This window comes from Scyliorhinus canicula, chromosome 10 (assembly GCF_902713615.1).
Source record: "Scyliorhinus canicula chromosome 10, sScyCan1.1, whole genome shotgun sequence".
NCBI classification, from domain to species: Eukaryota; Metazoa; Chordata; class Chondrichthyes; order Carcharhiniformes; family Scyliorhinidae; genus Scyliorhinus; species Scyliorhinus canicula.
Genome location: NC_052155.1, coordinates 38,961,471 through 38,982,954, shown reverse-complemented (window position 1 = coordinate 38,982,954; position 21,484 = coordinate 38,961,471). Strand labels below are relative to the sequence as shown.

Below are 21,484 nucleotides of genomic sequence, written 5' to 3'. Positions count from 1 at the left end.
AGCGAGGGGGTGGGGCTAGGTCGATGATTGACAGGCGGGGCTGATGGTGACGGGGAGGCGGGGCCAGAGAGAGAGAGAGAGAGAGGGGGGGAGAGTGAGCACGCGCCGCCGCACGGAAAAGAAAAGCCGGCTGGCGATTGTGCGTCGGGGAAGGGGGAGGGGTGAGGGGTGAGGGGAGGAGCCGGAGAGATGGCACCCAATAGGGAAAGGAATCGGGCCGTTGAGCGACGTGAGGGGCGACCAATGGCGCGAGGTGAAGGGGCGGGACGGAGGGGTGGCAGCGGTCGGTTATTTTTGATTTCTTTCTCTCCCTTTATAACCTGCGTTGTCGCCTGAAGCAGGAGGAAGGTGGAGAGAAGGGGGGGAGGGAGAGAAAGGGAAGGAGTGAGTGAGACAGAGAGAAAAAAAAACACGAGGGCGGCATTGGATCGTTTAAACACTTGGTTCGGAATATTTTGCCCGGCGTTACATATTTTCCATTTTTATTTAAAAATAATAATCAGATCTACCGAGCGCGGTGATTCCGCTGGCAGAGTCGGACATTTTCTTTCCGCCGATTTTTATTTTTATATATATTTTTTTGTGCATTCAAAAATAATTTGCGGAGGGGAGAGGAGGAAAGGAAGAAGACCTCCTCGTCCGGATCGCCGCTGGCTTGCACAGGATGGACGATAGCAAGTACTTGCCCGAGCTGATGGCCGAGAAGGACAGTCTGGACCCTTCCTTCGTCCACGCCACCAGGCTGGTGACAGCAGGTAGAGCAGGGGGGAGAACCTTATCATTACATCTTGGTTAAAACTTTCCTCCTCCTCCTACTCTTTGTTGGAATAACCGAACTGGTGGCTGATGTGTGTGGATGGGAAATCAAACTGATGGAGAATTAGCTCCAAATTTACGCACCTTTTTTAGGAATTTGTATTAAAAAAGTTACCGGGTGAATGGCGTTTTTATTTAAAATACTTATTTACAAACCCACTGAAGTGAGATTTCCCCCCCACCCAACCCCTTTTGCATTGTCTTGCTGTCGGTGCATCTGACACTTGTGTCGAGCATCCAGACATTTCTTGTCACCCCAAAGTGGGGGGCATGTGTCTGATTTCCTTCAGTTTTATTCGGCTTCCCCCCCCCCCCCCAACACACACACCACTAATTTTAAACAAAATAATTAGTTTTCATTCAAGCAGTTCGCGATTGGGATTTATGTGTAGCTTTTCGCGGACTGCAAGGCAAAAGGATATTGCAAAAGAATCATGTTTTGCCACTGGGAAAGAGTCCCGTTTTCAACCTCAGTTGGTGTGTTTTTTTTTTTGGCTTTTTAGTCCTGTCTGAGAGGCTCTGATCCGCTCACTCCTGTTGAACAATTTTCCAGCCTCCCCATTATTCTGGCATTGCAATGGAGGTTTTTGGTTCTGAAGCGGGAGAAAAGGGAAAAATGAAAAGGGGGTTAGGTGAGAGGGAATTAAATAACTTTCGCTTGACTTAAAATATCCTTAAAATAGTAAATATATAAATAATACCTCTTTTAACGTGACTCGTGGGCTGCTGTTAAGGAGTTTTGCGTATGTCGAAAAGTCCTGTCTTTTAATATGTAACGCATCTCTAGTTAAATTCCTTGTTTGAACTGAAGCAATGCCAAACCTCATTAAAACCTTTTGTTTGCAAGCCAACAAGGAGCCACGCGGATATAAACTGGATGCTTTGTCGCGAAAGACAAAATTAGAAGCGCTACTTTTGGCTTGATGTTAGAAGATGGTTCAGTGTTCCTTGATTACTTATTTTGGTGTGCTTTTGGAGACATCCTGAGGTAAATTGACATCTCCATGGAGCTGAGGAATAATGATATTTCTTATTCGATAAAGTCTCATTTTAATTAGATGCATTCATTTTTTTTCAATACATTCAGAATTTGTCTGAACTTAATTATTAAAGAGGTGAACTGCTATTAACCAATGAAGATGAAAGCATATCTAAATTAATTTTGCATCTAATTAAAACAAGACTTTATCAAATAACTTTCTCAGTTGGCAATTGTTTAACTTTCAGAGCTTTCTATTGGAAATGTGTACATATACCTTTTGGCTGGTATATTTCTAAGCACTCTTGTCTCATGTTGAATTACTGTTTTTGAATTCTTACATGATTGGTATCCTGCAAGTTCTTAGTGGAAATATAAATCCCCACAGTCTTGGTTAGATTCAGATTACACAATTGATGGCTTTACTGGGAGGAAAGGAGTGTTAACATTTCTAAGCTTGACATACATTAGCAACAACTGACAAAAATATGTTTGCGTGAAACTGCTGGTGCTGTAAATTTACCTCATTCTATATTATGAGGTAGATTTCAGAGCAGAGACAGCACCAGGGAAGTAAGTGAAGTTATCAGCACTTCTAGATTTTTGACTGCAGACTTGACATGTAATGTGGGCATTTTTTGCCTGCCATCCCCCTGACAAATAACATGAAAGAGGTAATGAATGACACCCATTTATATTTTCTTTTTGGAAGTACTTTCAGTAGTGCAGGAAGAAATCAATAGTTTATGCCTCCGGAGGCACTACTGCTAGCTTATATTAGGACATTTCTGTTGGAATCAAGGCTGCTTTCTACTGCTTCTTTGCAATACAAATGAAATTTAGTCGAGTCAAACTGAAATGACTTTTGTGACAGCTTCTTCAGATGCTATTGGAAGATTGTTTTATAATTGACGAGATGTTTTTAAGTAATTTTTAGTGTTTACTTAGGACATTGTGCGAAGAATAATGCGCTTGGATTGGGAGGTAGAAAGGGGACATAACTTCACATGCCACCATATTTTAAAAATATATATTTGAACAAACTTAGAGTTTACAGCTGTGGGGTAAAATAAGATGCATCATCAATCATTTTAAATATGGAACAAGTAGACTGGTAGTTCAAGGGAGTTGAAGTGTCCAGACTTTACATCGGCAGTTACCCGATGCAAGTGCAAACGTGTGCTGGATTGGGGGGTGGGGGGGGGGGGGGGGGGGGTGGGTGGAGAAAGGGGCAGTAGTGGGCCTAGGTAGGGTAATCTTTCAGAGGGTACGTGCAGATTTGATGGGCTGAATGGCCTTCTATGAAGCATTTTTATCAGATCAACTAAGAATAAAAGGAAATACTTACTTTTTTGTGTTTTAAAGTAACATTTAGCTAGTATGCATTCTTTAAACATTCTGAAGTGTTTGGATAGCCTTCTGGCTGCAACTGTAATTTAAAATCCAAGATTTGTAGCCACTTTGTAGGGAATACTTTGTTGGGAAAAAGACAAATGGTTGTCCGGCTGATTATTTTATATTTACAATTGTTGTATTCTGACTGCAGGAATTGTCTATTATTTGTGGAACTGACCTGAAATTGGTAACTCGGTGCTTTATGTATCTGGTTATCTACTTTCATAAATGACTTGTGATTTTTAGCAGTTTGATAATGTAAAGGGTTCACAGTTTGTTTTGTGAACTTGTTATTCTGATGTTGTTCTCCAAAGTTTGAGAATGTTGTGGAATCTATTACCTTTTTTCCATGCTCCTGTATAATCTTTTTTTTTGGGGGGGGGGGGAGGGGATGGAACTTTGATTAAAACGCAATATACTTGTATGACCCTATGAAATTTATTGTGCACAACAGATGTTTATAAATACAATTGGATAAAGGGGCAGGAATTTTGCATTGGAATTCTGTGCTTGGATTAGATAGTGCATTTGTGCTTTTTTAACAACATTTAACATCCAATTGATTACAATTTATGAATTATAATATGCCAAACTTTTAGATTATGCAAATGATTGAGCTGATCAGCCAGTTGACTGGGTTGTAATGCACCTTTAAAACTCATTGTTGAAGCGATCACAGTATTGGTAGCATGACCGTTCCAAATTATTCTATACACAATTCTGTTAAAAAAGAGAGGGGCTGTAATACAGGTGCTGTTTACATTCTTGTTTGGTTTACAGTGGCGATTTATTTTTTCCTAAAGTCAAGCCAAACATTCTAGTGTTCTCTTCAACTTTGTGCCTGAGCCTAAATTATTTAATTGAAATGTTTTTCTTTATTTGAACATTTGGCAGTTTGGGGAAAGGAATTAGTTGAATTGCAAGTGACTATTCACCCTAATAAAGTCAGTGTGGTGTGTAGAGCTATTTTCTAATTTCATTAACTTTGGCTTGAATGTATTTTGTTACAAACATGAAGTTTGTAATATGTTTTGCGACTTTCTCTCTAATTAAGGGTAAAATGGAGGAATAAAAGGGATCATTTGACCTGTTCCGAATTCTGCCCTACAGCGAGCCTGGCTTGGTTGTTGAAGGTTAAAAGGAGGCCCAGGTAATGTTACTGGGAAGAAGGTTGCAAAATATTCACATCTGCAAGTAATGACCGCAAGCAGCTGTACTCTCAGTAGATTGACTGTCAGTCTCCAAGTCCAGGGATGTGTTTGGATGTCACGTTTTGTAAATGGTTATACTTTAAATTGTCTACTTAATTCCAATATAGAATTAAGTTGGAAGTTTCAGAGGATAGCTAATTAGCTTTTCTGTCTGGATACAGGGCCCTTTTAAATCACATTACCATGGAGAGCGACTTTGAGACGTTAAAAGTTCATAGGAAGCCATTGTAGGATGGGTTGCAGATTTTCCTAAAGATATCACTGGATCTCACCAGACAAGATGTCTGCAATAATCTGAGAGAGAAAGAGTAATGACATATGGGTCGCAAGTTCCTTTGTTCACCATGTAGGATTTGAGTGGTAGCTCACGCTTGGATTTAAGAGACCAAGCCAATTGGAGGATTTGCTGAACTTTGGGTAAAAAGAATCTCCAATTCATCCCTCATTGTGAAAGTCAGTTCATGCAGTAGTCATTGCTGGCTGAAAAAGGAGTTGAGAATATCTTTGAACTAGTTCCTGGATAATGAAGTGTCCACATAAGGAACAGAATAAAGCATAACCATGAAACGGGGATTTTCAGTCATGTGCTTTATTTCAGTCAGCAACTTACACTCCAATGTTTAGTCACTGTTGCTTTTAATTTGTTACAGTAAAAATCTTAACTTGAAATCTTGTGGGATCCTTTCAATTTTTTATTGAAAGTGTGAATTTCCTTTTTAAAGATTATTGGTCTCTTACAGGGAGCATATCATATTCTAAATATACCAATCAGTTAGTGCATATGTTTCATTTTTGTTAAAAATTGGAGATATTTAAATATTGTGTCTGTGTTTTGTAGTGCATCAATGCAGTCATTTTCAATGTTTACATTTGGGCGAAGTGGAATGAATAAAGTTCACACATGGCACACTTGCAAAATCAATTTTAACAGCAAGATACAGATTCAGACAGAGAACTTTGCAAAATGACTGCCGGTATGGAATTAAATTTGAAAATCCAGTTGAGTATTACTTTAAGGATCCTCTATTAGACCTTAATAACTATTCAATATATAATAATGAACATATTGAAGGACCTTTCAGCGAGTGCTTTAATTAGCTCAATTCCCTATTCTAACATACAATTCTACACAACGGAATATTCATGACCTTGTTGAGTGGATTATGGAATGCGGGTGATCCTTTATTGAGAATCGGCATTAATTTGTAGTAAAATTTTCTATTCGTTAACAAGCTCCGTTATGATGGCTCAGGGATTGTTACCCCCTGTCTGATCATAGATGGAATGCATATTCTTGTGTGCTTAATTTACATAGAATTGGTTGAAGAGTTTCCTGTTCCCAATTCCACCATAAAATTTGATGGAATGTTCAATGTAACTGTAAAGGTAACCAAGCCATTATAATGTTGTCATTGGTGTAATGACCAGAGAGTCTTGAGAAGAGAATTTTTCTGATGGGGAAATGGATAAGTCACACAATGACTTCAGTTTAGCAAGTGCTATGCTTTGCTGTGCGTTGATTGTGCTGTTTCCGGAACATAGTCTCCGACCATTCATTTGAAATTTGTCCTAGTCAGTTAGATATTTTGTTGCACTTAAAGCATGTATTGCTGTTGAGTGCCGGAGTGGGGAAATTTCAGAACAAAATTTTACTGGACATTTCTTGTGTAAAGTTTGTTTTTAATTGTTTGACCATTAAAGTCTTTTGCCCACAAGATCCTGAATAAGCTGACTGAAAAAACATTTCTGTTAAATTACAGTACAATAATTATTGCATCTAAAATCTGTATATGTTTGAATTATATTTGAGATTGACACCCTGAAAACTGGCTTTAGAAACTGTTTTGCTATGTAATTTGGAAAATAATTAAAAACATAAATGGCAACAAGGTAATTTAAGTTTTGAAAGCATCCTTGAGTTGAAATTGAATCCTGGATGTTGTTTGGTGTTTGAATAATGTGTTTAGTTTTGAAGTTGAGCTTCCAGGTTGAATGAATAGGGATATTGCAGCTATGAATTCATTGGGAACAGACCCTTGAAATAGCCTTTTTATGATTCTGCAGGAGATTTATATATGCAGAAATTTGTATTTTGGTTTCAGCAGGCACACCAGGAATGTTGGCTGTTCCCCCACCCAACTCATAAACGTTCATTTAGTTTCAGTTGTGGTTTGCATTGTTTTTTAAGTATTGAAAATTGCTTTCCTTTTCTTAAGGATAAAGCTTTTAAGTCTTACATTCAAGTTTTTTAAAACATTTTTTGAAGGATGCCAATAAAATTTATCTGCTATCATTTGCTAAGATGAAGATTGGAAAGCAAAAATGATGAGCAACATAGCTTTTATGTTCACATGGGCACATGCGCTGATACCGTAAACCTGGTAAATAATTGTCACTGAATAAAGTTCTTGTGAATAAAATCCCTAATTACAATGACCATCTCCTGTAATTGTCATTAAAGTATATTACTATTGGGTAGGCTTTGTTTAGAACGGCATTTTGTTCTTGCTGTATTCTGCACAGCTGCACGTTGAGAGATTTTACAGTAGGTGGTGGGGTAGAGTTTTTATTTTGCCATGACTTGTCTTGCCCTGTGGAGTATCACCTTATCATACCAAAGACTTGCAAAACAAATATTTAGGTAGTACCTTTTCCTTTCTAGATTCAACTTTTATTTGAGTTATTAACAAGCTCACTCGTGGACTAGTTTATAAACCTGCTAATGAAAATGTTGTTTCTTATTTTCTAAATAAAACTCTGGGTATTTTCACTTTACTTCCACATCACTAAGACTGCCTATTTCCACCTCCCGAGCATTGCCTGGCTTTGCCACGGTCTCAGATCATTTGTTGCTGAAACCCTCATTCATGCCCTCACTATCTCCAGACCTGACTATTCCTGGTTGGTCTCCCACGTTATAATCTCTGTAAACTTGAGATCATCCAAAACTCAGCTGCCTGTGTTTTAACTTGCAGCAAGTCACATTCCCCTCTCTACTGCTGTGCTCACTGACTTCCTATTCGCTCCTGGTCAAGCAATATCCTGACTTTAAAATTTTCAACCTTGTTTTCAAATTCCTTTGTGCCCCACCCCTTGCACATATGATCATAGAATTTACAGTGCAGAAGGAGGCCATTCGGCCCATCGAGTCTGCACCGGCTCTTGGAAAGAGCACCCTACCCAAGTTCAACACCTCCACCCTATCCCAATAACCCAGTAACCCCACTCAACACTAAGGGCAATTTATCATGGCCAATCCACCTAACCTGCACATCTTTGGACTGTGGGAGGAAACCGGAGCACCCGGAGGAAACCTACGCACACGCTGGGAGGATGTGCGGACTCCGCACAGACAGTGCCCCAAGCCGGAATCGAACCTGGAACCCTGGAGCTGTGAAGCCATTGTGCTATCCACAATGCTACCGTGCTGCCCTTCCCTTGTGTATCTTGCAGCTGCACAACCACTCGTGATATCTGCACTTTAATTCTAGCCTTAATTGCTTCATCATTTGTGACTGGGCCTTTAGTTGATTAGGTTAAGTTCTGGAATTGTTTCCTTACACCCCTCGACCTTACTTTCCTCCTTTTTAAGGCACTTCTTTGAAACTAAAGCTTTTGGTCGTGGGAGCTAGTGGGTGCGATTCTCTCATCCTGCAGCAGCGTGTCCACGCCATCGTGTTTTACGACAGCGTGAACAGGCCGCTGCCTGGAGTAATTCTGGCCCCTACAGGGGGCCAGTCGGCCCCGACGCAACATGGCGCAGGAGTACTGAAGCCGGTGCAAAATAAAAGAGGCCAGGGGGCCGACCGGTGGCGCCCCCCCCCCCCCGCCCCAAACGGGCCGCCACCCGACCCTTCCACGCAGAGTTCCCACCGGCTGCGAGCAGGTGTGGATGGCGCCGGCGGGACTCAGCGTTTCACTATGGCCGCTCGGCCCATTCCGGGCTGAGAATCAGCGGGCCAGCCGCGTAGAACGGCCCGTGACCGGCGCCACGCCGGTATGGCGGCAATTCTCCGCAGGGCAGAGAATCGTGTGCCGGGGGGGGCGTGGCTGGTTGCGGGGATCCTCTGGCCCAGGCCTGGCTGAGAGAATCCTGCCCAGCATCTCTGTGGCTTAGTCTCATATTTTGTTGTATTATGTACCTGTGAAGCACCTTTTGGATGTGAAATTACCTTAAAGTTGCTGTATAAATATGTTGCAGTTCTCCAAGAATCTAGCACATGCATGGCAGCTGTATGAAATAAATACATAACATGCAGTGCCTTAATGTATTTGAAAATTTCCATCGTCCCCGAGGACCATAGGCTGCTCTCCCCTTTGTGAGCTGACTGGTGGTGATTTAACATGAGGGTCACCCCACCTCGGGCAACGGGCAAGGTTGCCTGAGAAGGCAGGGCCTGCATGAATAATCTCAGTGGGTAAGGGAATTAAACCCATGCTGTTGACTTTGCACCACATCACAAACCAGCTGTCCAGCCAACTGAACTAACAGACTCCCACTGCATGTAACACATGCAAGTTTGTTTTTAATTACAGTACCCTCTGACTTCTAAAACTTTGTGATTATTGGCATTCAGTTTCTCTACTTTAAGTTTTTTAAATGTTCCTCGGGTAACAAGTACCTTTTGACTTCAGCCCCCAATTTCTGCGTCAAGTATTCACAATAAAACTCTGCTGCAACAAGAAACCTTATTCCATATAGTTACCATGGATCAAAGTACAGCTTCACAGATATCTGGTTCAGTCATTGGTACATGGGCTCTTTATAATTCCTTTTAGGTGTTTTCTGCTGTAACCAAGTCAGTTCTGCACCCAGTCTCGGCCAGGAATTACATTTTGGATAACTGCCAGTACTCGTACTCACGGCAAATAGTCAAACTCGTATTAATAATCCCTTACCATTAAGATGTGCAGGAAGATCACAAATCACAGATGGTCAATTGATCTTTTATTTAAGTTGCAGCATGTGGAATCTCCTGCCTCAATTGATTGTGGACTCTATTTGATAGTTGGGCAGTGTTTTGAGAGCTGTAACAGGAATAATCTTGTGCTTCATTGTATGTTGACCGTGATCATTACAGTATTTAATATTCTGTTTTATAAATGTTATTTATACTATTTTATTCTGTGCAGATTATTTTAAGTGTGAACTTTTCCACTTCATTCATAAACTATCTTGTGGGCTCTCTGCTTAAAACTTCCAAATTCTGAGCAGTTTGTGGTGACTGTGCCAACTGGGAACTGGTTGAGAATTCAAAAACACATTTTAATTAGCATGTCTTGCCAATTGTGAGAGGGGCATTTATTTCCTCTAGGATTTCAATTCCAGTCCCAGAGCGGAAAGTAAGAATGCTAAATCACTGCACCTCCCAAACCCAGTTTGGTGAAAGTGTTCATGGGAAATAGGAGTAGAGTATTCTCCCCTTCAAGCCTGCTGTGCTATTTGACTTGGTCATGACTAGCCCTCTGCCTCAACACCATTTTTCTGCACTATGCCATATCCCTAAATGTCTTTAATATCTAGAAATTTGTCAGTCTCTGTCTTGAATAAAAATAGTTTGGGTTTAACAGAATTGGAATTTCCAAGCGCCTCTGAATAAAACTGTTTTTCTGAACATTGGTGTTGGTAAATTTAGTAGGATTTCATTTAAGGTTGAGGTATGCTAAATCACTGCATGTTTTCTTAAAAAACTCATTTTGCGCATTCTATTGCCAGGATAGAAATGCCTCATTCTTAATGTGGCATGCTATTGATTTTCTGACCGACTTCAGCATCTTTTACAGCTGCCCTCGCACTGCCATTGTGGTTAAATTTATACAGATTTCCTGGATAATTATTTGCTTTATGGTAACCTCAGCTTGACCAAATAACGATGCGCAAACCAAGGCTGAGTGAATTTTATTTTTCCCCAAAATTTAGCCACCTCGGACAACTGCCCCATGTGATTTTAAAAAAATATATATAATTGATTTACAGCTATAAGTTGTGACGAGTGAAATGATTTTAAAATACTTATTGGTATGAAGAGGCACTCTGTCATGGAATCTTATACCTTTTACAAGGGATAGATTCTTAGAAAATTTTCTTGGGACTGCTGAGTGAACAAAATATGGATACTGGGGAGAAAACGTAAAATGCAGTTAATACCAATGAACTTGGAACTGTCACAGTATGACTGGTTGAAACAGCTAGTTATGGCTCATGATCTTTTGCAGAGCAGGGCCGAATTCTCCGACCGTTCTCTGGCGGCAGGATTTTCTTCCTGCCAGCGGTGCACTCCCACCCATGGATTTCCTGGTGGCGTGGGATGGCTTCAATGGGAATTCCCATTAACGGCAGCGAGTGCAGAGAATCCCGCCTCCAGTGAACGGCACGCCACCTCCCGCTGCGCGGCTGGATGGCCGGAGAATCCCACCCCAGATCTTCTAGTACCTAGTTCAGAGTGCTATTATATGAAACATCCAGTTCAGATGATATTGTACCTGTTAATGTAAGAGCACATTAAAAGCTTGAGGTTTGATTATGATTGATAAGGAATAATGGCCTTAATTTGCACGTCGTGTTGAAGGTCTCTGCCCTATAAATGAGAATCGATTTCAAGATTTGATCTGTCAGTGTAATCTTGAAATTAGTCTTATGAAACCTTCAAGCACAAATACTGCAGCCAGGGTATGAAATTGAATTTAGAATAACTATTTGCATTTGGCTTGTGTGTCTGCATCAAGCTTAATTCTATCCATTTTAATATGTTAATTTTGGGTGTTTTCGCACCATCTTCTGTGGGAAAGCTATTACTTCCTGACACACAGCATCCGGTAGATGTACTTCATCGGAAGGCCACATGAGCTTCAGCAGTTTGTCAAAGACCAGGCCGATTTAACCTTACAAGAATTGTGTTACTGTGGACAGCACGGTGGCATAGTGGATTACCCCTGCTGCCTCACGGCGCCGAGGTCCCAGGTTCGATCCCGGCTCTGGGTCACTGTCCGTGTGGAGTTTGCACATTCTCCCTGTGTTTGCGTGGGTCTCGCCCCCCACAACCCAGAAGATGTGCAGGTTAGGTGGATTGGCCACGCTAAATTGCCCCTCAATTGGAAAAAATGAATTGGGTACTCTAAATTTAAAAAGAAAGACTATGTTACTGTGATATATTGAGTGGACATGTCATTTTAGTATTCGGTTTGCCATCACATCTGTAAGAATGGTTGGTTGGTGCTTTTGCCTTGGCTTGATAATTATTATAAGGGAAGCATTATTTATGGAATTCTAACATTATCCTAAATAAAGTAAATTACTTTGCTGTGAACTTGGAGATAGACTGGAAAAACATTTTGTGTTCAACTTCCTGCAGTGGCTTCATTAAAACTTAATCGGCGTGTGAGTTTTTCCTGTTACATCCACTTTAGCTGTATATTTTCAGATTTTTGCCTTCCAAATACATCTGAAAAGATCTTTCATTGCTATGGCAGTGTTATTCAGTGGTAGTTGTTGACTAGCCGCAAAGCATGATTATGTCATACCTTTCGAGCCATATGTAGTAATGCTAGTAGAAAATATTTTGTTCACACAAATCAGGTAAGTATACTTTGTGTGGATTTACTTAAGTAACTACTCAGTGTGAAACCTTTGTAGTTATTCTAACTAAAGTTTGGAATTGTGACATGAATTTATCAGACACAGCACGGCTAGATTTTTATCTAATAGCATTTAACATCATCAATTGTTGAGAACTGGTTGGCACAACAAGATGTGTCTGCATGTGTTACGGTACTGGACCAGGCTCTAATTTGTGTTTGGAAACCAGATAAAACCCACAATTCTCAATTTGTAAAACTGGGGAAAGGATACTTCACTTCAGGAGTGATTCCACTGACAAATAGGGATATTTTATATCAAAACAAACACTATTATTAGGAGTTACCACATTGACATTACAGAAAATAGCTTTTCAACTAACTGCTAAACAATTCTTAAAATAAAAGGAAACCTTTACTAGCTACTAATTAATACCTTCTGTATCTCCAATTGAGCAAAGCAATTACAAGTCAAAAGCCACTTGCAAACATAGCTAGCAGACACAAGTGTTACTGTGTAGAGCTTTATTGGAAAGACTGCTTGGAGAGAGAGAGAGAGAGAGAGAGAGAGAGAGAGAACAGGAACAGCCTGCAGATAGAGCTTAGAACATACAGTGCAGAAGGAGGCCATTCGGCCCATCGAGTCTACACCGACCCACTTAAGCCCTCACTTCCACTCTTTCCCGGTAACCCAATAACCCCATCTAACCTTTTTTGGACACTAAGGGCAATTGAGCATGGCCAATCCACCTAATCTGCACATCTTTGGACTGCGGGAGGAAACTGGAGCACCCGGAGGAAACCCACGCAGACATGGGGAGAACGTGCAGACTCCGCACAGACAGTGACCCAGCAGGTAATCTAACCTGGGACCCTGGTGCTGTGAAGCCACAGTGCTAACCAGTTGTGCTACCGTGCTGCCTTTGTCGGGGGCCGAAGGGCCTGTACTGCGCTGTAATGTTCTATTTGTCAGACTAAAAAATCCTACAGCCAAAAATGCTTGCTACAGACCTGGCTACTCATTAAACCAGGCTTTTTAAAAAAAAAAAATTACTGCCAACAGATCTAGATTATATATAAAACTTTCCTACATTCATCACACCTGACCTTTTTTCTTAAATGTTTTTATTGAGATTTTTGTGGGATACAAAACAAGGATAAGTATGGACAAACGGTAGGAGACAGGAAAAAGATAAAATGTTTACATGTCGGTTTTGACTATTTACATACATACATCGTTGTTCTTTCTCTTGCATTATTTACAGTGGTGGTTGTGGTTTCCTGTTTTGTTTTTTGTTCCCCACTTTTTTTGATTCTGGTTGTTACCCCTGCGCCTCCCCCCCCCCCACTCTCTTTTCCTGCCTTGCGCATGTGGAGGTGGAGTTGACCCTGTCCAGTGCTCGACTCCAGCATCTCTCTCTTCCCCCCCCCCCCCCCCCCCCCATTTCAAACCCCAAGTTCACCTCCCACTTCTCCCTCGTCTCGTCCAGTTGGGTATTGCACCCATCCCCCAGCAGTTACCAGTACATGTCACCACTGTTCCCTTTCCATAGGATGTCCGCATGCCGCAGGTCCTCTCGCAATGATTGTTGTAGATATGTCTTTGTCTCCCTTTGTAGGTAGCTTTCAATTTGTAGGTACCTTGTTCGTGATGTGACCCCCCCCCCCCGCCCATCAACTGGGATCCTTTTGTCAGTTCTTTGAGCGTTGTTCGCCCGTTGTTGGTGTAAAAGTCCCTAACTGTCGGCATCCCACCCCCCCCCCCCCCGACATCAACGGGAATAACGGGCATCCCTGCCTTGTGCCTCTGTGCAACTGGAAGTTCTTAGAGCTGATGGTATTTGTCCATAACCCTGCTGTAGGAGCATTGTATAAAAGTTTCACTAAGACGGTGAACCCTGTTCCAAGCCTGAAACGCTCCAGTACCTCTGAGGTACTTCCATTCGACTCTGTTGCAGGCCTTTTCTACATTCAGGGAGACAATCACCTCTGGTTTTCTCTCCCCGGATGGGGTCATGGTCATGTTCAGTAGGCGCCTCTGTTGCCACCTATGGTACGCAATCCTCAGACTTTTGGTTAGGATCTTGGCCAGTATTTTCACGTCTGCGTTTAGCAGCGAGATGGGGCTGTAGGAAGCGCATTCTGTTGGGTCTTTGTCTTCCTCGGGTATCAGCAAGATTGAGGTTTCTGTGATTGTAGGTGGCAGTGTGCCCCTCGCTAGTGAGTCTGTGAAGATCTCCCACAGGTGTGGGGCCAGAGCTATTGCAAATCTTTTGTAGAAGTCCGCCGGGAAACCGTCCGGTCCCGGCGCCTTACCTGCCTGCATGGAGCTGATGCTCTCCATGACTTCTTCCAGTTTTTTAGCGGTGCTTCCAGGCCCCATCTCCTATCTTCCCCCACGACTGGCATGTCCAGTCCATCATCGAACTGCTTTATCCCCGAGTCCCCTGCTGGGGGCTCTTGGGGTGTACATGGGGGGTGCGTTGGGTACGACCCGTCTACAACCTCCTCCTATAATGTGGAGCATGGTCGGAGATTATGATGGCGGAGTGCTCCGCTAGACCTGGAAGCACCGATTTCCCCTCCCCCCCCCCCCCCCCCCCCCCCCCCACCCCACACACACACACAAAGAAGTCAATCTGTGAATAGACATTATGTACTTGGGCGAAGAAGTAGAACTCCTTCTCCCCTAGGTGGGTAAATCGCCATGGGTCCACCGCCCCCATCTGTTCCATGAATGGGCTGAGTTCCTTTGCCAAATTGGGAGGTCTTTCCCGATTTGGGGTTTGACCTGTCCATCCGTGGGTCATGTACGCAGTTTAAGTCTCTTCTCTCTCTTTTTTTCCCCACCTCTCCCCAAAATGATCAGTCAGTGTGTGTCTGTCTGGGATTTTCACTATGGTCTTCTTTACAAACGCCGTGTCCCAGTTGAAAGCGTAGACATTCACCAGGAGACATGGCTGTCTCCTTCACCGCTCTGTGCCCCACAACCAGGGGGCTTCTCAATCCACTGAATGGACCGTACAGCGGCCTCAATAAGGCTAGGGGAGATGGGGTCTGCCTTCTAATCGACACTTCTCTGGTGTCTAGATGTAGCAACACTGGCGAGTTTCTGCTCCCCGGACCTAGAATACCTGATGCTAAAATGCCTATTACCTTCCGCGGGAGTTCAGCTCTGTTAACCTGATCGCTTTATACATCCCATGCAATGTGAAAATCGTGCCGATGAAATATACACTACCACAAATAGACTTGAAACGAAACATCCCAAGGCCTTATTCATTGTGGCCGGGGACTTCAATCAAGAGCTTACTACCAAGTTACCACCAATACATCACCAGTTCCACAAGAGGCCCAAACATGCTGGACCTGCTACACAGATATCAAACGTGTCTACCGCTCTATCGCCCGCTCACACTTTGGCAAATCTGACCCACAAGGCTGTGCTCCTGCTCCAGGCTTATAAGCAAAAACTGAAGCGGGAGAATCCGTCAAAGAAAGTCGTGCATTGTTGGTCTGAGGAATTGGATGATCTCCAACGGGACTGCTTAAAGTCAGTGGACTGGTCAGTATTTAAAAACTCTGCGACCAGCCTGAATGAGTACGCCACTACAGTAACTGACTTCATTAGTAAGTGTGTAGAAGACTGTGTGTCAAGGAAGCAAATCGTGTGTTTCCCAACTGTTTATTGGGCAAAAAGAACTTATTTTTCGGTTTGTGGGAGGAGAGTCACTCGATGTGCGACTTCTCAGCATATTCCAGTCACCGGACTCCAATCGCACCTGACCTGTTTGTACTTCCACCAAGAGCTCTGTTGGATACTGCTTGCCCTCCCCCATGACATGTTTTGCTGGAGTTGCTTATTATTTGCTGTGTTTGCATTCTTCTGCTCACCTGGAGCAGTTATTTGAGCTAGTTGCACTCTCTCCAATGTTAATCGTGTTCCTATGATGAAGTACAAAATTTGTACTCCTAAGTGCCAGACTAAGCTAACAGACCAAGAACACACAACAATCAAATAATACTCGTGCACATTGCTTTTTGACTAATTATTTTTCCAGCAAATAAGGGGTAAAAATGTTTAAGGTACACTTGTGTGTATTGTGGAAATGTCAATATGAAATCAAATGTCCAGTGACTGTGTCTGTTCCTCACCATTTAATCAGAAATGCAATTAGCCACATCTTGATTCTCAATTAGCTACATGTGGCTAGTGGTTAATCTCTTCACTCTAGGTTTGAGTGGTGGAGATGATTTGAATTGATGAATTAAGTTCATCTTATAAATTTGTTGTACAATGTTAAAGAGATTTTTAAAAAAAATCTAGCCTTACTTTTGCTTTAGAAAATAAGTTTATGGCAATTTTCCTCAACAGTTAGGCTTTAATTAATTTCAAGCCATTTTGCTCATTTCCCAAAAAAAGGTGAGGAGTACTTTAAAGAGGAAAAATTAATTCAGCGCAACTCTTATTTAGCAACCAAACTTTAAAACCAGACTCCAGAAATCCGAATGTGAGCAATGACAATTGCAGATCTGTGGGCTTTGTGAGTATGAACTTATTGAGTGGGTGGGAGCTCACCCAATGGGAAATGAGCAATGGGAGTTTATAACCTGCTGCTTCAAGCTGGGGCTAGTATTCTGTAGGCCCTCGGGCTTGTGTGCTATAAGCTTCAGCCTTTTCCATTATGTAAATAAAAAGGCATGGTGTTGGAAGACTGGCCGTGGTGTGATTATTACACTGTGTATTAAAATATTCCTGTCATACATAATGTACGTGATTGTCCATCTGTTTAGGATCCTAAAATGATTTTCAACGCCTCTACTATGTTTTCGAACCGATGCTTTAATAATAAATAATAATTTACGAAGAAGTCATATATTGGTCCACAGATGCCACCAGGCTGAGTTTGTTTTCAACATTTTTCTGTTTCTATGTTCAATAAGCTGCTACTTGTCCACAATGTGATTCAAAATTAACATTATTTAATAGAACTGAGAGTAGCTTATCATGGCAATAGTGGAAATATGACTGTCAAGCTGTGGGATCACCTAAATGCGTTGCAATTTCAACACATGTTAAGTCTTGTCTATTCCCAAGCCACAAAAAACTGGGGAAGGGGGTTGTATAGCAGAACTTTGCTGAAGGTTATTGAGGAAGACAAAGAAACAGATCTGAAATCCATGCTATATAATACCTTGTTGTATTTTCCCAAATTACTGTAGTGTTAGAACATGGAGTTTCATTATTATTATAACAACAACAGCTTGTATTTATATAGCACATTTATATGTAATTAAATGCCCCAAGGCACTAAACAAGAGCTAGATCAATAAAAACACTTTTTACTTCTGTGGCTCTGTGCCAGAGATCAAGGTATCAGGGCAGATGACTAAAAGCTTGATCAAAGCAATGGGTATTAAAGAGCATCTTGAAGGAGGAGAGAAGTGGGAAAAAATATTTTGAATGTCACTACTAAAATGAATAATGAAATAAATAATTCATATGTGTAAATGTAATCTTGTAATAGACTAGCCAAACAAAATAATAATGGAAATGTAATTTTATACCGCATTATCAAATGAGTTCCTATAGAGGTTAAAATAATCTTTTATATCACAGCTTTTCACAATCTCAGGATATGGTAAAGTGTTAGACAATCAATGAAATACTTTTTGAACGTAATCCATGTTGGTAATGTAGACCACAACTGTGTGTAGAGCAAATCCAGATAATGATCAGAGATTCTAATTTGATGATGTTATAACCAAGACACACTGGGAGAACTCCGCTGCTCTTTAAATAGAGCCAGAGGATATTTTATTTATTATTGCATGGGAATTGAGTGTCGTTAAAAAGACTCCTTTTCCATCCCTAAGTTGGTAATGGCTGTCTCCTGAACTGCTGAGGTCAACCTGGAGTAGGTGTATCCATGGTGTTATTAGGAAGGAAGTTCCAGGACTTTGATCCAGCAGCAATGAAGGTATGGCAATATAGTTCCAAGTCAGGATGGTGTGTGACTTGGTAGGAAACTTGCAGGATCTGTGTTTTCATGCATCTGCTGCCCTTGTCCTTCTAGAGCTTACAGGTTTAGAAGGTGTTGTCGAAGGATGCTTGGTGAGTTGCCATTGTGCCTCAATGGTGGAGGAAGTGAATGTGATAGTTGTGGATCAAACAGACACTTTTGCCCGTCATGGTGCAGAGTTTGTGAGAGTCCTCATTTCAACATCTCAAACATTTTGATGTCCACTTACTGGATATGGAGGAGCTTGGAAATGTCTGGACAGAACTTCGTGCTGGTGAGAAGGCAGAACAATTCCAGCTTACCATTTCCTTACCATTCCCAGCTTACCATTACCATTTCGGTGCATGACCGTTCATATAGTTAAGGGAACCAAATTTGTATTGCCAAGTGAAATACAACTGAGTGATGAATGAATCTGTACATGTAATTTCTTGTCTTGGATTCATTGCAACGAAGCTATTTGGGTAATGATACCCAGAGTGCTACAGAAAGGACAGAGTGTACAAACATAAAAACAGCAGCAAATAGTGACAAAAAGTGGAATAAATGGTAAAAAGACAAAATTAATGGATCTTTATTTCAATGCACATAATGCAAAATAAATGAATTAATGACACAAATTGAGGTAAATAGGATCTTATAGCCATTAGAGAGACAAGGCTACGAGAAGATCAAAGTTGGGAGCTAAATATTTCAGGGGGTGGGGGTATGGAACTTTTCACAAGGGCAGGCAGGAAGGGAAGGGTTTTGGGGTAGCTTTGTTAGCACAAAGTGGAAAAGTACAATAGCAAGAATTGATCTTGGATCGAAAATTGTAGAATCCATATGGGTGGAGGCAAGAAATAACAAAAGGAAGAAGTCACTGAAAAAGTTGCAAGACGGGGAGCTACCTTGTTAGAAATGTTATTTTCCAGATGCCATTTTAAATTGAGGCTCTGCCTCTCATGTGGATGTAAAAGATTCCATAGGGCTACATTGCTAAGAGCAGGAAGTTATCCCCGATGTCCGAACTAACATTTATCCCTTAATCAACATCACAAAAAAATTATCTGGTCCTTATCACATCACTGTTTGTGGGGGTTTGCTGTGCATAGATTAGCATTCCAGCAGTGATTGAACTTCATTGGCTGCAAACTACTTTGCACTTGTCTAGTTGTTGTGATGGTGCTAGCAAAAGCAAAATGTAAATTTTGTTTCTTTCCATAATTCAAACATCGACTTGCTTGCGCCCTTCGAAACTTTGAATACCTTTTCTACTTTCGTAGAGCCAGAGAGTTTTACTGCACAGAAGGAGGCCCCTCAGCCCATTGTGTCTCCGCTGACCATCCAGTGGGTCCCAACGGTCAGCTAGTTGGCAAAAGTGAGTCTGGAGGGGGGAGTTTGAAAAACACTTCACTAGGAAACAGTGGCCATAACATGGTAGAAATTAGCAGCCTGTTTGCAAGTGAGAAACTTGGGTCAGAAACTTAAATAAGGGTAAGTACAACGGTATGAGGGCAGAGTTGGCCTGAGTGGACTGGAAAAGGTGTTTAGCAGAAAAAACAGTTAATCAGCAATGGCAGACACTAATGAAAATAGTTTGACTCACAACTGAGGTTTTCCAGTGAGGAAAAGGAAGGGGATAAATCAACTATGGCTAACCAAGGAAGTTAAAGATAGTGTTAAACTGAAAAAAAAACAAATTTAGAAAAGGTAGTAAGCCAGAGGATTGGAAAGTTTTTAAAAACCATCAAAATATGACCAAACAAATAGGGCGCATTCAGCGGACTAAAGTTAAAGTCCGCTGAACGGTGCATTTACCGGCGTATTTCTCAATGGCTGCACCATCGAGAAAAATCCCACTATCCAATGGCACTTTGCCATTTTTCTTTGGCCTCCGGAGATTCTCCACTGAGGGTGCACTTAGCTCTTCCGAAACTCGCCAGCAGGAAAGGCTCCTCGCAGATCTGGCCGCCATTTTGTCTGACAGCCCTGATCTTGTGCCCCCACCTCCAGGTGCTGCTACGTCTGGTCCATGTTTGTGTGGACCAGTACCAAATTGGGTCCTGGAGAGGACTCCCAGGCTTGACTCGTGAGTCCTGAGTGCCACTGAATAGATTCATTTAAATATTCAGATCTGATCTCTCCCTCTGAGTGGGCAGAGCAAGTCGAGTGACTCACGATCGGCCTGGTGGGAAGATTTTATAATCTCACCACATATGATAAATGTCAGAAAATTCAGCAGTTTAAGTAGTGATTATTAGTATTGCTCATTAATCATGTGAACAACAATGAATCCTTGCAGGATTTCAGTAGTCACTTCATCAACCTTTTCCACTTACTACATTTATTGCCAGATAAACGATTTGCTATTCTTTGATCCTTGGCTGCCTTTAAAGATCTTGAGGAATTTTATCTAAGTTTCACTTTGTGAAATTCAACTGAATAGACTTCATTCATTTTATTTATCTCCTCAAAGTATTAGGTCAATTTGTGACGCATGACTAGTATGAGCTCTGTGTTCTTTTAGATGGCATTTGATAGTCTGGTGTGTATAACTTGGACAATGTACTGAATCATGTTGAAGCATTTTCTTCGCTACAGCTTGTAGTTTCCGAGTTAATGCCTCACTCTCTTGTACTAAATGTTGAAATCATGTTTCTGTTCATGTATCACACTCCAAAAAATGTTAACCAGAGGAGGGTAGTGGGAATCTGGAACTCTCTGCTTTCAGGCAGTAGAGGTAGGAACGCTCACAACATTAAGTATTGAGATGAGCACTCTAAATGCCATAGCATACAAGGCTCTGGGCCAAGTGCTGGAAAATGGGATTACAGTAAATGGGTGCTTGATGGTCGCGTGGGCACAATTGGCTGAAGGGCCGCTTTCCATGTTGTAAAAGCTTAATGCTCACTTCCTTGACAATTTTAAAATGTTTTTCTAAAACTTTATTATTGGAGTTTTTGTATGTAAAGAGTTCATGGTATATTGTCAATTTTCATAATTTTAAGATTGGCTCTTTTTAATTTTCTACTTTCTCTGGCATCTGTCTCACTCCCCTGATAATGTCATTCATCCCTGTGATTTGTGTTTTGCCATCTCCTGGTTTTTGTTTTTAAAGAAGGGAGTACAATAGATCCACTTTTATTGTGGGCAGCACGGTAGCATTGTGGATAGCACAATTGCTTCACAGCTCCAGGGTCCCAGGTTCGATTCCGACTTGGGTCACTGTTTGTGTGGAGTCTGCACATCCTCCCTGTGTGTGCGTGGGTTTCTTCCAAAGAACAAAGAAAATTACAGCACAGGAACAGGCCCTTCGGCCCTCCCAGCCTGTGCCGATCCAGATCCTATCTAAACCTGTTGCCTATTTTCCAAGGTCTACTTCTCTCTGTCCCAAGGTCTCTGGGTGCTCCGGTTTCCTCCCACAGTCCAAAGATGTGCAGGCTAGGTGGATTGGCCATGACAAATTGCCCTCAGTGTCCAAAATTGCCCTTAGTGTTGGGTGG

The 21,484-nt window shown here is 41.7% G+C and overlaps 1 protein-coding gene across 4 annotated transcripts in view; it reads left to right on the top strand.

Annotated features, from left to right (window-relative positions):
* The first annotated feature begins 319 nt into the window (after window positions 1-319).
* LOC119972303 (KH domain-containing, RNA-binding, signal transduction-associated protein 3-like) overlaps window positions 320-21,484 on the top strand; it is a 246,043-nt gene continuing 224,878 nt past the window's right edge. For 2 of the 4 annotated variants that reach the window (XM_038808792.1, XM_038808791.1), the window contains exon 1: window positions 321-755. In XM_038808792.1, the coding sequence (XP_038664720.1) occupies window positions 665-755 (91 nt within the window). In that variant the 5' untranslated portion in view covers window positions 321-664. Of the gene's footprint in view, window positions 756-21,484 lie in introns of all 4 variants that reach the window. The other 2 variants (XR_005462031.1, XM_038808793.1) reach the window with 2 other exon arrangements.